Genomic DNA, 17,558 nt, shown 5'->3' with positions numbered 1-17,558 from the left:
GCAGGAACCCAGGAAGCAAAAGCAGGACATGAGACACTCTGCTAACCTAAGTGACTCCCTTTGAGAGTGCAAGTTTTCTGAGGGCATGATGGTCTTCCTTGGTCACTGCGCCAACCACAGGCTCTGGCACAGGTTGGGTTGGCCTCAAATATTGATGAGTAAATGATAGAAACCACGCTGAAATGGACCTAAGGAAACCAATTTGATTAAATCCACCTGGCTGGAAGGGAGAGGAGGACTACTCCTTAGCTCTGCTCCCTAATGTCCCTGAATCGGAGCTACTGCTTTATATTGTCTTGGGTTTTAATTCTATAGAGATATCCTTGCAGTACCTCCTTGCAGCCACAGGGGGGAGAACACAGCTGACCTAGGGCCAACACTCAATCCTTTCTACAGACAGACAAGACAGCTAGCTTCCTGGAGTGAGGTGAGATTTCAGAAACAGCTGGAGCCAGTCCCTGAGGGATTAAGGGAGAAGCTGAGGTGGTCAACATGGTTGAAAGCATCTCTTTAAAGTTTAAAGTACCATCTGAAGCAGGCAAAGGCCCTCTTGTTTAAAGGACTTCAACAAAAGGGCAGGCCACCCCTTTCTCCTGTCTGGACCTCTGAAGCAACTTTCCTATGTTCTTTCATATTTTCCCTATAATCCATTCTCTCGTGACAGCCAGGAAAGATCCCCTGCTCAGAATTCTCTGCAAGTTTTTCATTAGCTCTACAATTAAATCCCAACTCCTCAGCAAGGCTTGGGGTGACCTGGCTCTGGCCTCCCTCTCCTTATGGACCTCTTGGGAACGGCGCTTGGGGAACACTGCTGTTATCTGGCTCTGGAACCCAGGATCTTCAGAAATTTGGAGCTTTAGATCTAAATTCACATGGCCTTCCCCAAGCCAGCTCAACCAAGGATACATATATGATCACTATCATTTTAACTGACTCATAGAATTTGTCATTCTCTTGTTTCCTAATTTTTAAAAATTAGATTATGATCTATTTCCTCCAATAGAAATAGGCTCCACAGGACAGGTATCATGTCCATATTCAATTCCTAGTACCAAGAGCCAAAGTGGCTGCTTAATAAATATTTATGAACTACAGGAATCAGAATTAAGTTGAACCAGTCCAGGAAGAGTTTCTGAAGGATGTTTAAGCAAAGGATACACAGGAGCAGAGGATGGGAAAAAAACTAGATCTTCTGGGCAAAGTGGCTGCTTTCTTGGGCATGATAATAACACTGGCAGAGGGAGAAAAGGATGGGACAGGGATGCCTCCCAATACACCACATACCCCAATACCCTTACCCAGGCACCCATTCTCTTCAAGGCTTATCATCTGGGTGTTCACCAAGACCCTGAAACCCCAGGGTCCATCCCTTCAAATCCCCCATTCGTTCCCTGAACTCAGGAGGCCAGCTCCCAGCTCCTAGGTGTGTCTGTAATGTGGCAATCAGGGCTCGGCCTCACCTCCTACCCACACTCAAGTTCTGGCAGATCTGAGGTAGGGTGGGGGCTGGCCTGTGGGAAAACAGGGGTTTACTGGTATGCTCAGAGAGGGAGTTAGGAGATAAACCAGACTTGGAAATGGTTTGGTGCAGAGCCAGCTCTGTAGCTCTGCCTGACCATTAATCCGATGTGATGTATCCAAAGCAATGGTAGACCCTAGGCCCATTATCCTGCCAGCCATTACCTGAGCTGCTGGAACTCTCTCTCAGTGAGAATCCCCCCATATCCTTGATCACTGGACACAGGACATTCAGGAAACTCACTGAGGCAGTATAGATAGGGAATGGCAAGGAACTTGGAGAGAGACATTAGTTAGCACTTACAGCATAAGTCACGTAAGCCAACTTGCCCTCGAAATTCCATCAGGAAGGTACCAAATTGAAACAAATTGGAAGTCTAGCACACCCAGTTTTTTCTCCAGCACAAGAACAGACTTTCTTTGGTTGTGCACATGAAGTAGCTAGCTTGTGTTTAGAGACATTATTAAAAAGTACCTATCTTTAAACACTAGAACTTTAAACACTAGAACAAACCTAGAAATATCATTAAATACATACTTGGTGTGGCAAGATGCTCATACTCTGTGAGGCATCTGGAAACTGAGGCAAATGCAGGTTCATTCTGGGGCTAATCTCTTAGTTCTCTGTTTTCATTTTGACAGGAGTTTACAGTTGGATTTATTGAAATTAATACACATGTGCTCAGAGCTGCTGCCTACGGCTGTGCAGGCTACACACCACAAAGGACACCTGGTCAAGTGGGCTAGTGGGGACTAAATGCAGCCTGCCCCAGCACACAGGGCATGGGTCTAATCACACAAGGTGGTATATGGGCTGGCCAAGGCCCTTTCTAGGACACCACTCCACAGCATAGCCAAAAGCCAATACAGATGTAGGCTCTGGAATCCTGGGGTTTGAACATGGGCCTTGCCACACTGTCTGTGTGACCTTGGGTAAATTACTTAATCTCTACATGTTGTGGTTTCCCTACCTAAAGAATTTGGATAATTATGGTGCCTACTTCACAGAATCACTGTGACATTTCAATGAGATCATGCATTTAGAGCACTTGGTGCAAGTAAAATATCAATAAATTGGCTAACATTATTATTAGTAGCACTAGTATTAGGTGGACAGGAAAATGGGGAAGTCAATTTGTTGCTAAAGAACTCTAGAGCCAAATAGATAATGGCGTTTGGAGGCGTTTGGATCACTTGTTGCTTTAGTTGCCAAAGTGTTCCTACATTAGCATATCTAAGTGGAGCTGATTTTACAATAGCAGTTCTCTTTTGTTGATTCTTTATTCCTTTTACTCCTGGAGTTGACTTTATGCTGACAGAATGGTGCTTAATGAGCTCCTTCAGTCACTGTTAATTAATTAGTAAGAATTCATTACACATAAAAACTTGTGTCCTCCAGAAAACTTTTTGGGGAGGTGTTCCACCCACTGCAGTCATTTTTTCACTGTCCCCTCCGGTAGCACCAACTGTACATCGCATCCACTGTCACAGGTCATCTGTGCTTAGTGAGTGTCTCTGAAGCACTGTCTACTCAGGTAGCTCTATAAAAACAAAGGAGGCTTCCTAAGGCTACAGAGGGATAGATGTCAGGGACTGGAGTGTGGGGCAGCAGGATAATTGAACTGAAGTGCCTTCTGGGGTTCAAAAGATTGTTCATAAATGACTGTAGCCCTCCCACTCTAGGCCTGCCACCTGTGTGCATTGCACCAGGTTGGGCAAAGAGGCCCACTCTTAAATAAGATCTTGTTTTGTCCTGGTAGCACTAGTCCATGTTTCAGCACCTCCCTATTACGCCAGAAACTGGTTGGGCTACCTGAACCTCATTGTGAAGAAGGTTGTTTGATTGGGATGTTTTGTCACTTTGAGGTGATCAACTCCTAAACTGGGGGAATGAAGAAGGGGGTGGGATAAGTCAATGAAATGAAGTAGGCACTCAAAGTTCATGAGCTAGATCCAATCTCCAATTGATTATAAGACCTGTTTTGCATTTTCCCCTCTATTCCTTGTCTTAGGGCAAAACAGCAATCTCTCTGAAGACCCAAGAGTAAAAGATGAGCAGTTGGATAATGGGAGGGGTCCATCTTCAAAGGAGGAAAGTCTACAACTCGGTGGGAGGATGCTTGAATTCTAACATATCCAACCTAACAAATGTTGGCTCCACCTAAACTCCGTGTAAGCTGCAGTGTTTGAGGGATATAGAGGTGATTAAGATATAGTTCCTGACCTCAAGGAACTTAGTATTCTAAGAGGGAAATAAGAGAAGAACATAGGTTACTCTAGGTACAATGTCAGAGAGATACAACTGAATTGTTATGGCAATTCTGAGAAAGGCAAAATGTGTGGGGAAGGCAGGTGAGGGATGATGGGAGAAATCAGGGAAGCTTCATCCAAGATGGCTGTTGTATTCTGAGAATTGGAGATGAGAGAAGGACATTTTAGGAATAAGGAACAGCATGAGAAGATACTTGGAGGAGGAAAAAGAAGAGCATATTTGGTATGGTGTCCGGTTTGGCCATAATGTAAGAAACATGCAAAGGCAGTATAAGAAGAAAAAGGAAAGGCAGATTCAGACCAGAACATGAAAGGTTTTCAATGCCAGTCTAAGGAGTTTAGACAAAACTGGGCAGGGTGGGAAAAAGCCTGAGTGATATGAGAGGAATGAAGGATATAAGGAAAAAAGACAGACAAAAGGAGAGGTGCTTGGGTGCCACTGCCAATCCCTTGGAAGGACAGGTCCAACTTGTCTCCATCCCAGCTCCATTTGCATGAAGAACCTCCTTGCCATCTCACCTTCCTATTGCCTAGGGCAGAATGTGAATTGAGAAATCCAAGGTAAGTGGGGGACAGTCCATAACTTCCCTCCCAGAGCGCCAGGGGTGAGTGACAGGATCTGGGGGTGAGTCAGTGGGGTGGTGGCTCCATTTCTGCTCACATCTGCCTCCCTGGGAATATAAAGAGCAAGCAGTGAGGCCCCGCCTCAGAGCACCCTAAACTTGACACCATGAAGATCCCAGTTCTTCCTGCTGTGGTTCTTCTCTCTCTTTTGGCACTCCACTCTGCTCAGGGGGCTACCCTGGGTAGTTCTGAGGTGAGCACATCACCTGGTTTTATTTTTCTTATGCCTATTACCTCACTTACTCTTCAGTTTCTTTACTTTATATCCATTACTGGATAAGTGGTTCTTATTTTTGAATATTATCAGGGGCTGGACGAGAAGCTTGGGCTCTGAGGAAGGGACGAAAGGAGGAAGGAAGCAAAGCATTCCTGGGAAGACCTGTAGGAAAGGAGATACTATTTCTGGAAGAGATGGTGAAGCATGGGGTGGAGGCTGGACAACTAAACCCTGGGAGGAGACAGGGGCTGAGGCTGGTTGTCTGGGTTCAGCTTCATCTTTGTTTCATTCATATCCCTGGGAATGGCTTCCAGGTGACTGGAAGTTCCCTTCTACCTTTGGAGCCCCAGCCATAGCAAAAACCCTTACGAGCCAGTTTCTAGCCAGGAGGAATCCTGAGGCCTTTCTATCTCTACCTTATTCCAAGGTGGGGGGAGAATGTGTATGCTGAATTGAAAAGTCTAAGATAGGGGTTACAAACTCAGTGGCTTAAGGATCCAAGCAAGTGATGTCGGTGAGCACAAGGGCTGGTGGGGCCTCAGGGGAGGTGGAGCAAATTTGCCTAATCTAAAAGGGATGGTCTGTATTCTATCTGACTGCTGTTAAAAGGAAAATGTACCCAGTGTGGCCAGAGTTTTAATTTTTTCCCGAGAAACTAGAAATCTGATTTATGAATTTTTAGTAATTAAAATGCTAATTTAAAATAAACTAAAACACAGCCAAACTACTGAGATCTAAACATTTGGGTCTAGCCTCGGTTGTGGGAAGGAAGGAATAAGAAACACGAAGCCGGGCAAGTTGGGATAGCAACAAGATGGGCTGTGCTAAGGTCTGGGAGACTCACCAAATAGAGATGGAAATAGAGACTGGGACTTTGGTAGCAATAAAGTCACAAAGCAAGCCAACCTCAATAAATTCAAGGCAGACAGGGCACTTCGGCAGCTTGGCTTCCATTGGCATCTTAGTCTCCCCCACCCAGCTCGCTGGGCTAAGTGTGGGTGTCTCAGGATCTGCAAGGACTGCAGAACAACACAAGCTCGTTTTTCTTGGGAGGAGTCCTCTTTCTCCACCCTTTCCACTTGATGCAGGTTGGGGTTTTTACTTCTCTATCTTACACATGCCCTTCTCTTCACCTTGTCTGTCTGTCAGGCATCTGTCTTGCTGGAACAGACTGGGTTAAGGAGGCCCTATGGTGGATAGGCTATTTGCTTGTGAACTGGCCTGTGAAAGAAGGCAGAGCTGGTTGAGAGATTTTGGGAAAAGGGATTTGCTGTCACATGATCATTTGGCTCCTTTCTCCCCTTTATTTTCCAGGAAGAAAGCACCATTGGTAATTATGCAGCAGGACCTGAGGTAAATGCCCATTTCCCCACACTCCAGCCATGAGTTTGTCCCCATCTATTCATCTTCATGCCCCTTAGCAATTTTTCTGACACCCTGATTCTTTGCCTAGGCCGTTAGCCCTCAGTTCCTGAACATCGAAAAGTTTCGATCTGTAAGTACAACCTCTAGTGCTGCCCCCACAAATACCCACATCTGGGATCTGATTATCCTTGGTAGTGAGCTTGCCAAGCTGCCAGGGTCCCTTCATCATTTTGGGAGGGCTAGGGGCTAAGCTTTGTCCTCCCCTGGAACCAACCTTCTTTTGGTCTCTCTTTCCCCACAGGCTTTTAAGACTGATGAATTCCTGAACTGGCATGCCCTCTTCGAGGTAAGTGCCTGTGTATGCCTTATTCTCCTAGATTGTTTGCAGTCTATCCAGGGTAGTGGCAACACGTGCTAGTTCTTACCCTCTGGGTTCTTTCCTGAGTTCTAGGGGGAGTAACTGCCATGCTTGGATACTGTCTAGCAAAGAAAGTTTCCCCAGGAGACTGTCATGGCTATACCTTATATTCCTAACATGGCAGTAGGAGAACAAGGCCACAAAGACAATTCCAGAAAAGGAAGAACTGAATCAGTCAAGAGTTTATTTGAATGCCCTCATCCTCCATGAAGAAACTAAGGTCCTAGGTTAGGTGGCCTATCCAAACTTCAAAGGCTACATCAGTGACTATGCCGGAACTAGAGCTTGCATCGATGACTCTGCACATACTTGCAAATGTCTTCAGTTTTCTGAGCCTCAGTTTCCCCACTTGTGAGGACGATGTCAGTACTTATCTCAAAGGTTGCTGAGAAGACCAAATGATATCATGGCTGTACTGCATTTAGTACAAGGGCATAAGAAAGTATTAGTTTTTACTAATTATAAAACAATAATACCATCACCACTACAGAGAGTGGGTGCTTACTGATCTATGCTCACCTGACCTGTGACATGTCTCTCACTCTCTTTTTCTATTTTAGATGATCAAAAAGAAGCTTCCTTTCCTTAACTGGGATGCCTTTCCTAAGGTAAAAGGAAGTGAGCATTAGGAGGATAGGGAGGTTGGGGGTGGGGGAAGAAGTAGAGGGTCTGGGAGACAGAGTGGGATGGTGAAGGGAGGATAAACCTCTTCACCAAAGTTAAGGGAAATCTCAGCTACAATAGAGAATGGGAACTTAGATTGGAACAGAGACTCCTTTCCATCAGTGGCTTCATTATGGAGGACTCCAGCTTCCTGCACCGGAGAGTCCCTAATCTGATCATACCCTTTCTCCCTCTAGCTGAAAGGATTGAGGAGTGCAACTCCTGATGCCCAGTGATTGGTTCCTTCAAGACCCAGCACTACTGATACCTGCTGGAAGAGGGGGCTAATATGGGATCTGATTATCCTGCAATCACTCTTTCTTTGCTCAATAACTCCAATAAAATGTTTCCCAATGAAATAGCACCTGTATTTGTGGCTCTGTCGTTATCCTCTAGAAAGGAATTAAGATGGGGTGGGCTCCAAGGCTGGTAGGAAAAATCTTGAATTCTGAGAAGGTAGTAAATAGTAAGATAGGGGGAAGTGGGGAGGACATGTCAAGATGGGAAGAGACCACCTATATCTTAGTTCCTTAATATTGGCTGACATCCTTGAGGAGCATGAAGCTGTGAGTTGCATGGTAAGATGCCTAAGGAATCAAACCTGCTTCAAAACTACTGACACCTCACCCCTCCTGCTTTTTGAGAACCTGACTCCTTTGGTGGTGGCAGCTTGATATAACAAAGCTATTGGAATCCAAGGCTGAGGACCCAGTTTAGATCATTAGTTCACCTGAAATCCTTTTGGTTTTCTCTAAATTGGGTAGGTTATAAATAGGAAAACCATCCATCATAAAGGTCTTGAAACATGAAATGGATTCAGTGCCAGTTCCTGCAGATGAATTCTGCATGGAATCTCTGTGTACTCTGTGTGCCTACTCTGTGTCTTAAAATGTCAGGGTTATTTTTGGTTTCTCTTGAAAATTGGGAAAAATCAGAGAACAATGGACCTGTGATTGGCTTAAGTATAAGTAATAGCTGCCCTCCTTGCACAGAAGATGGTTTCCAGGTAAGTAAAGTTCCACCTGGCAAGTTTTATTTATCTACTTTGACTTTTGGCCTCTATAAGCAACTGAGTGAGGAAACTGTAAAGTGGACTGCAAACAGAGGGAAATTAAATTTGTATAGAGGCAGGAAAAACTTCTTACTCTCTTAAATTCTGTGCTTGGCTTAAGAATTAAACTGACATAAGACAGATTAACAGGAGAAAGGCCTAAACTTACTTAGTATATTTTTTATATGTACATTGGGATCTTCAAAAGGAAAATAAAATCTCAAAGGAGATGTTAGGCTCAAAAGCTTACATACCTATTTATAGACAAAGAACAATAAATTACGGGGATGTGGCAACACAAAGTGGCTTGGACTAGAAACATTAAACTGTGGGATAGTCAGTAAGAAATATAGAGGGGAAACGAATGAAAGATCAGGGTGATTTGAGAAGATTTGTTTATACAGACTGGAGTCGACTCCAAGACTGGTGATAAATACTGCTTTTCTCTTCTTGGTACAGGGAAGGTACTTTTCTTAAGGAAAATGTTATGGCTTGCTTTTAGGCAGAAAGGGGAAGAAGAGGGAACACTTCCTGAATCTTCCACGTCTCAGGTGCCATCAGCCCCAAATCATCAATGTGCCAAAGTGGCATAGCTGGGGGTGGCCTATTCTGAACCCTTTCACTTGGTTCCTGCTTTCAAATGGCTTACAGATTAGATGACAAAGACACATAAATGTTGCTTACACCCTTCCTTTTTGGTTAACTAACAATAATACACACACACACACCCGCATGAGAAACTTACAAATAGATGCTGGTCAAAAGCTACAATTAATTAAAATATTTAATACAGGCAATAGGGTGGTGAAGACCTAGGGAGTGGGTGAGGAATGGAAGTGGGGGATGGGGAGAATGGGAGATATCTGTAATATTATCAGCAATAAAAATACATTAAAAATTTAAAAAATATTTAGCAAAGATTGAATGCTCTTAAATTGGGTGATAGAAAATGGAGTAGAGGAAAAATGAGGGCAGGTCCTTAAGACACATTTACTAAATGTCTAGTTTTAGGGAAGGACAAGGGTCATCATACAGAAGTCAAGGCTAACTTTGAGGTAAAGCAGCCCTCCAAGTGTAGTCCTGGGATCAGCAGCAGCATCGCATGGAAACGTACAAGACATTGAATCAGAAATGGTAGGGCCCAACAATCTGTGTTTTAACAAGCTCTGTAGGTGATTCTGATGCATTAGAGCCTGAGAACCCCTGAGAAAAGGAAAGCCGGAGAATGACTAATGGAAAATTCAGGATGGTAGTTACCGTGCTGCGGCAAATGGAGGAGGAAGTGGGTGACAAGGCTTCTACTATTAGTGGTTTTATTTTTCCTTAAATATATTGCAGGAGAGGAAGAGTATCTTCTTTATACCCTTCTAGATTTTTGGCTCGTTCTCTGCAACAAAGGACAGATTAACAAGAAAAAAGCATACGAACTATCTATTATATCTATCTATCTATATATATATGAAAGCTCAGCAACCAGAACAATGGAATGACCAGATCAACTGGAAAGATTGGTCTCTATGACATGCACTGTGTTTGCCAACTGGCCCGATCTGGGCACCCCAAATCTCCTGTGCCCCTCTACCTCTGGCTAGTCTGGCCCCCAATAGGCACCTCTGACCCCAATCAAAGATGGGGCTGGCCAACCTCCCACAGCCCCTCCCCCCAGCCAGTCCGGCCCCAATCAGCCTCGATTGGGGTGGACTGGCCAGACCTCACCTTGGCAAAAATTTGTACACCAGGCCTCTAGTTTAATATAAATTTTATGAAACATGGGAGCCTTATAAGGAAGTGAAGACCTAAAGAAGAGTTAAACCTGTATCTTCTGTGCTAGATTTGATGAAGAATGGGAAGTCATGCAAAAATGTTATAGGACAAAAGGGGTATGTGCTCAGTGTGGTAAATGGTGAGAAACTTAGCAAGGCCTGTTCTTTCAGATTCCTCGTGGGAGCTCTCAGTCCTGGAGATAAGATGATTGTTTCCTTAGTGTGTAGAAAGGGTCTAAGGACCTGCTTCAGGGGAAGGACAGAGTCATCCCTGCATCTATTTTCTCAAACTCCTTTGGCTTAAAATATTCAATATGCCAAGGCATTATATTTTTGGGTAGTATGTCATGTACCCCATCAAATATACATGTTATACACACTTATGTATATTCCCAATAATATATTAATAAAACAAGAGAATGTCTTTGAGTAAAAGAAACAATTTGAGTTTAGGGAGACTAGAATCTGGGGGGGAAAAGTAGACATGCTTGTATAAATAAGTGATAGATGTGTTCTAGATCAGTGCATCAACATGAACCAGGTAATTCAGAGAACTGGAAGAATAGAAATCAAGACACCTGGTCTCTCTGGAGAATGTGTATGATGAGGATGAACCCAAGAAGTAGTCACACTTCATTGTATACTTCATAAAAACAACCAATAGATCTTGTGTGGACACTATGCCACCCATTAAGCAAGATGTAGAGATATATGATGAGATATAGAACAATCTCTAACATAGTGAAATAAAAAAGGAAAATGGCAGCCGAAACTGGTTTGGCTCAGTGGTAGAGCATCGGTCTGCGGACTGAAAGGTCCCGGGTTCGATTTCGGTCAAGGGCATGTACCTTGGTTGTGGGCACATCTCAGGTAGGGGGTGTGCAAGAGGCAGCTGGTTGATGTTTCTCTCTCATCAAGGTTTCTAGCTCTCTATCTCTCTCCTTTCCTCTCTGTAAAAAATCAATAAAAATATATTTAAAAAAAAGGAAAATGGCAGAGCAATGTGAATAATATGTTTAAAGAAGAGAGATGGCACAAATATATGCTCTTATATGTATAAAATGTCTCTAGAATAAAACTCAAGAAGTAACAATGATCACCTCTGAGGACTGATATACACTGGGTGCTTTTTTTTTTTTTGATTTTATGGGAAAAAATATATTTTTAACCATGTATACTATTATATATTCAAAATAATAAATTTAGAAAGTAAAACTTTACACCTGAAACTAATATAACTACTGTATTTTTCGGACCATAAGACGCACTTTCCCCTCCCCCCCCCCCCAGAAGTGGGGGGAAAAAGTCCCTGCGTCTTATGGTCCAAATATAGCCTACACATATACTGTAAAAAAAAAGTTTTTTTACTTGCCTGGCTCTGTGTGGTCTCTGTGTGCTTGCCCAGCTCTAAAATGGTTCTAAATGCTGCTGTTTACTTTACAGGGTTGATTACATGTGTTTATGACTGTGATGTTGGGTTTTAATGCACATAAAATATTTTAGGACACTATTTCTTTCAGAATCTTTTTTTCTTCATTTCCCTTCTCTAAAAACTGGTGCGTCTTATGGTCCGGTGCGTCTTATGGTCTGAAAAAAACGGTAATATAATATTGTATACCAACTACACTTAAAAAAAAAAAATAAAACTCTCACCCTGGCCAGTGTGGCTTAGTTGGTTGGGGGTTGTCCTGAGTACCCAGGGTTGCTGGTTAGATTCCTGGTCAAGGACACATACTGGTTTTGGGGTCAAACCCCCTCCCCCCCACTGGTGTGGGGTGTGTGTGTGCAGGAGGCAGCTGATCACTTTCACATCGATGTTTCTCTCTGTCTCCCTCTCCCTTCTTCTCTCTCTAAAAATCAATAAACTATTCTTTTTTAAAAATATATTTTATTGGGGGAGATCCAAGATGGCAGCTTAGGTAAACACCTAAACTGCTTCCATGCACAATAATTTCAAAACTACAACTAAAAACAAAACTTCTATCACCCAAAACCATGGGAAAACTGAAAGGAAGCTCTACAACTAGATTAAAAGGGAAAGGAGCATTCAGGGCACAAGAGCTGAAAAACTGTGATATGGGCAGGTGGTGGATCCTGGCTGGTGTAGGGCATTGCTTCTTCCTTCAACCCAAAGAGAGATAAGCTCCCAATCTCTGTGAAATTCAGTTTCTGGGGAGAAGCTAGACTGTCTGCCATCAGGTCGGAAAGTGAGGGTGGTTTGCTTGCAGAGCTGCACACAAGAATAATTGTTTGCTGTGCTGGGGTGCGAGACATGGGAACATGGTCAGAGAGGTAAAGAAGGCTGACTGGCAGCCATTGATGTTTGCCACGCCCTAGCCTAGAGATGCCTTGAGACTCCACCCTGAGACTCTGCCCAGCACAATCTATTAATACATCCAAGCTCCAAGCAGCGGCTTTTGTATATGAATGGCCTTCTCTATTGCAGTTTAGCAAACTTGCAACCTGGTGCAGATAGCTACAAAGCTTCCAAGCTCCAAGCAGGGAGGAGAGGACTATAGTTCTCCCTGTAGCTACTGCAGGGTGGCCTCAGACAGTACCTGAACTGCACCCCATTGGAGATCCAGAAACTAGTGTATCTAATGGTCAGTGTGAGACGACACCAGATTTCAACTACTCTCATAAGAAACACATTCAAGAGACAGACTCAGTGAGCACCAAAGCCCTACAGGAACAAGTTCTGCCCCATAAAAGTGTCGCCAGCAAAGCAATTCTTCCATTATAGACACAGTGGGTCCTCACAGCCAATTGGCTTGGAGGTCAATTCCTCCCATGACACCAACAACAATCAAGACTTAACTACAACCAGGCTGTACACACAGTCCACAAAGGGATGCACCAAGAGTGTCCACATCAGGCAACTGGGAGGCTGATCCATTGAACCACATAGTACCCCTAGGCCCACAAAGCTACCCTACCAACTCAGGGAAGCAGCGAAAATGCCGAGAAAAGGAAGGAGATCTCAAACAAAAGAAATGTAGGAGAACAAAAGACTGGATATATAGTTCAAAACCACAGTTATAAGGTTTTTCAAGAATTTCCTAGAAAAGGCTGATAAATTTAAAAAGTCCCTTGAGGATATGAAAAAGAAATTTAACCAACTAGAAATTAAACATATACTGACTGAAATGAAAAATATTATACAGAGACCCAACAGCAGACTAGAAGAATGCAAGAATCAAGTCAAAGATTTGGAAAGCAAAGAGCCAAAGGACACTCTTCCAGAGAAGCAAGAAGAGAAGAGAATTGAGAAAGTTGAAGATAGTGTAAGAAGCCTCTGGAACAACTTCAAGCATACCAACATCAGAATTATGGGGGTGCCAGAAGAAGAGAGAGAGCAAGACACTGAAAACCTCTTTGAAGAAATAATGACTTAAAACTTTCCCCACCCGGTGAAAGAAATAGACTTACTAGTCCAGGAAGGACACAGAACCCCAAACAAAAGGAATCCAAAGAGGACTACACCAAGACACATCATAATTAAAATGCCAAGGGCAAAAGACAAAGAGAGAATCTTACAAGCAGCAAGAGAAAAACAACTAGTTACCTACAAGGGAGCACCCATCAGCTGATTTCTAAACAGAAACTATACAGGCTGGATGGGAGTGGCAAGAAATATTCAAATTGATGAATAGCAAGAACCTACCAAGATTACTCTACTCAGCAAAGTTATTATTCAGAATTGAAGGGCAGATAAAAAGCTTCCTAGATCAAAAAAAGCTAAAGGAGTACATCATCACCAAATCAGCATTATATGAAATGCTAAAAGGTGTTCTCTAAAAAGAGGAAAATGAAGAAAAAAGTAAAGATAAAAATTATGAACAACAAATACATATCTATCAATAAATGAATCTAAAAGTTAAGTAAATTAAAAATCTGAGGAACAGAATAAACTGGTGAATATAATAGAATCAGGGGCATAGAATGGGAGGGGATTGATAATTCTCAGGGGGAAAGGGGTGTCTGTGTGTGGGGTATGGGAAGAGACTGGACAAAAATCATACACCTATGGATGAGGACAGCGGGGGGATGGGGGAGAACGTAAGGGCAGAGGGTGGAGTGGGGACCAGGTGGAAGGGAGCTATGGGGTTGGGGGAAGGAGAAACAATTGTAATAATCTGAACAATAAAGATTTATTTTAAAAATGTTTTACTGATTTTTTACAGAGAGGAAGAGAGAGGGATAGAGAGGTAGAAACATCGATCAGCTGCCTCCTGTACACCCCCTACTGGGGATGTGCCCACAATCAAGGTACATGCCCTTGACCAGAATCGAACCTGGGACCCTTCAGTCCACAGCCTGACACTATACCCATTGAAGCAAACCAGTTTTGGCAAACTATTCTTTAAAAACATAAAATACAATAAAACTCTTAACACACACACACACACACACACACACACACACACACACACACACCTTTGCATTTTAAGGTAGCAGGACCTAGCCCAGGAACTGGCCAAGATTAGGCATGTCTTACTGAATGAAAGAAATATATTTCTCATATTTAAAGTGCAGTCCTTGCACTAGCAGTCTCAGCATCATCTGGACTTGTGAGAAATACAGAATCTTAGCCCACCCTAGAGACAGTGAATCAGAATATGCATTTATTTTTATTTCCTTTTGTTTAAATTTCTTTATTGATTAAGGTATCACATATTTGTCCTCACCCCCCCCCCCCCCCGCCCCATTCCCATCTCAAACCCCTTCCCTAGGCATTCTCCCACCCTCTGCTGTCCTTGGCCACTGGTCAGGCTCATATGGAGGCACACAAGTCCTTTGGTTGATCTCTCTCCCTTTATCCCCACCATCCCCTACCCTCTGACAGTATGATCCACGCCTCTTTGTCTCTGGGTCTGTTTTTGTTCATCAGTCTTTGTTGTTCATCATTTCCCCTAGATGAGTGAGGTCATGTGCTACTAGAAATACACTTATAAGAACCAAAAATGAGACAAGCAATAATGGTTATGCTGAAAGGCAAATGAATCAGTCTGTAGTGAGTTTCTTTCTGGGCCAACAGTTCTTTTGAGTCCCAATTTCAATGTCAAACAGTTCCTTATGTATACATGTCAACAATGGTATTTCAGTTCTGGATGATGGACAAACGGTGGTGATGCAGGTCCAACCCTCTCTGGTTTGGTCCTGGACAACCTGCAGTGACGCACAGCTGCTGCCTGCTAGTATGGCAAGTGTCTTTCATTTCTGGACTGCTTCTCTTCTGTCTTCATGGCTGGAGCAGTCCTGTCAATTCCTCTCTGTTACCAGAATCCACATGGTCTCGGACTTGTTTTCTGAAAATATACAAACATATTCTCGACCTAAATTTAATAAAGGAATATTTTCTATAAATTTGACTTGGGATCCTTTTTCATTTTTTGCCCAAATGATTTTCCTCTGGCTTGTCTTTGCCATGGCTTAAAGCAAAGAATATCCTTACATGATATTATTCTACAATGTCATTATAATTTTTTACAGATTTGTGTTACCCCCATTACCTTGCACCCTTGGAGATCAATAAAAAATAATATTTTTGGTGCTTGGAGACAAAGGTAACACATCTCTTGATATTTTAGAATTATTATATAACAGCAAAATATACAATTATCCCAAGCAACCTTAGAAACTAATTCTTTGAATGTCTGGCAGCAATTTAAAAAGGACATTGTATAGAGGGCCCCATGGGAAGGCACCTGAGCATTCTATATTGGCCTCTCTTGCCCTTTTGGCCAAGAGGGACCCTCTTCTCACCATCCAATTTCCCACAGCTGTTGCCTGAGCTTTCTGTTCATGCCGAGGTTGAAGCCTCGTGATGACTGGTACCATGGATCTGTCTCTGGACCAGTGGGGCGAGCTGGGCCTTCCCTGGAGAAGAAACTCAAGTTCCAAGATATGTGATCAGTGCTGGGGCCCTGCCAGCAGGCGAGGGAATCCCAAAGCAGATGCTGGGCATGGAGGCCATGGGGGCATAGGGTACCAAGGAGACAAAACTGAATCTCACATCATCCTGCTTGGCCCTGGAGGATGGCTGGTCAACCAGAGATGGGTAAGATTCCTCAAGGAAGGAACAACCTAAGACAGGCACAGTCGAAGAGGGACCATCAGAAGAGCACTTGGGGGTCAACAGAGGTAGGGCACAGACTCTTCCCCCCCCCCCCCGACTTTGCAAGGGCCTGAAGCCTCACCCTTTCTGAGGGAGGTCTCCTGCCCCCATGGCTGCTTAACTTCCCATGCCCAGCTCAAACTGGGACCCGGGTAACAAACAGCAGCAGCTGTACTCTCACTGCAACAAGACTTGTTTTAGTTGTCTTGTATCCATAGTGTGGGGAAGTGGTTTTTTTATATCTAAATCCAGCCTACCACCAGCAATGCTCAGGGGCTACTCAAGAAGGCAATAATCCTTTCCACTAATATTTACAGGGCAAAATAAGATTGTTGTTAGAGTATTAAATTTGACAGTAAAATAGTGGTCAAGTTTTCAGGCTAATTTAAATTGGCTAATTGAAATAAGCGAATATTCTAGAAAAATTAATTGCACTGAGCAAAAAGCTGTTCCTAAAGTGTTAAAAGTTTTTATTCGTAGTTCATCTCATGGTAAAACTGTGTAACATGTAAGGAACCTAAGGCATTCATATTATAGTGCAAAAATTAAAATTTAAAAGTTATCAAGAATACATTATAAAATTTCCAAAAGCCTCCTAATATTTAAATAAAAAGGGGGGAGTAGTAGAAGAATATCATGTAATGAAAAATATCTTATACATGAATTACATCTAGAAACTTTTTACTTTAAAAAATTAATTGTAATGCTGACAGCAAGACACCCAGAATATGCATTTTAATTAGACAACCGTTGCGGGCCCCTCCCGCACCCCCCCCCCCCTTCCCGCCCCTGACACACTCACATCTTGCCAGGGTTCATACGCACAATGAAGTTTGAGAAACACTGCCTGATACATTAAGTATTGTGCAGACTGCCTTCTAGGAGCTAATGACCCAGCTGAAGATGAAGTGCACAGGTTGAAAGTGCTGTATTTAAGTTAAATTCAACAGAAGAGAGAAATTCCTTTTGAGTAAGGTAAGAAAACTAGGAGTAGTTTTTGACATGGGCACTGAAGAAATCATATGGTACTAAAAACAACAAACTCATTCGTTAGAGGCTGCTGGAAGCCAATTCATTATTTTGAAAATTGATAAATAAGTGGAAGGGATCAAGCATTTATTCTCTTACCTGTTATGACTATGCTATATAACTCCAGTCAGATCATGACCCAGTTGTACCTCAGGGCAAATACAAAGTTTTTCTTTATATAAGGATTTGCAGCTAATAAATGCAGATGGAATAATATAATTATAACATTACCATTTTGCACAACTTAATAAAATGATGGATCTAGACTAGCATGAATGACAACTAAAACTGTCAGGTAAAACACTGACATGGAACCTCGGAGTAGTTGGTAATTACTAAAGCTTGGTAAGAAATACATGAATGTTCTTTATAATAGCCTTTTATTTTGTATATTTTACAAATTTCTATAATGAAAGCTTTAAATAATATTTTTTAAAAATATATTTTCACACTTTTGGGGCAAGAGAGAGGACAAAGGGCGTTCCCTTAGTGGCCAGAGCATAAATGCAGGACTGGTGGTG

General features: G+C 42.7%; 1 protein-coding gene across 1 annotated transcript; it reads left to right on the top strand.

Moving 5' to 3' along the window:
• The first annotated feature begins 4,502 nt into the window (after positions 1 to 4,502).
• On the top strand, positions 4,503 to 7,435 carry KRTDAP (keratinocyte differentiation associated protein). Its single transcript, XM_084860811.1, has 6 exons — positions 4,503 to 4,606; positions 5,945 to 5,983; positions 6,084 to 6,125; positions 6,297 to 6,341; positions 6,974 to 7,021; positions 7,274 to 7,435. The coding sequence occupies exons 1-6, from the start codon at positions 4,520 to 4,522 to the stop codon at positions 7,310 to 7,312; spliced, it is 300 nt and encodes a 99-aa protein (XP_084716937.1). The 5' UTR covers positions 4,503 to 4,519; the 3' UTR covers positions 7,313 to 7,435.
• Positions 7,436 to 17,558: the final 10,123 nt, after the last annotated feature.

Source organism: Pipistrellus hanaki, assembly GCF_964339955.1.
Source record: "Pipistrellus hanaki genome assembly, chromosome: 15".
NCBI lineage: Eukaryota > Metazoa > Chordata > Mammalia > Chiroptera > Vespertilionidae > Pipistrellus > Pipistrellus hanaki.
The sequence above is the reverse complement of the archived record's forward strand: the minus strand, read 5'-3'. Positions and strand labels throughout refer to the sequence as shown.

Excerpts from the sequence above, each read along its gene's own strand:
- KRTDAP (XM_084860811.1), top strand. The coding sequence starts at position 4,520 with ATGAAGATCCCAGTTCTTCCTGCTGTGGTTCTTCTCTCTCTTTTGGCA. Across the intron at positions 6,126-6,296 it reads ACATCGAAAAGTTTCGATCT|GCTTTTAAGACTGATGAATT; the intron begins GTAAGTACAACC and ends CTTTCCCCACAG. Across the intron at positions 6,342-6,973 it reads ACTGGCATGCCCTCTTCGAG|ATGATCAAAAAGAAGCTTCC; the intron begins GTAAGTGCCTGT and ends TTTCTATTTTAG.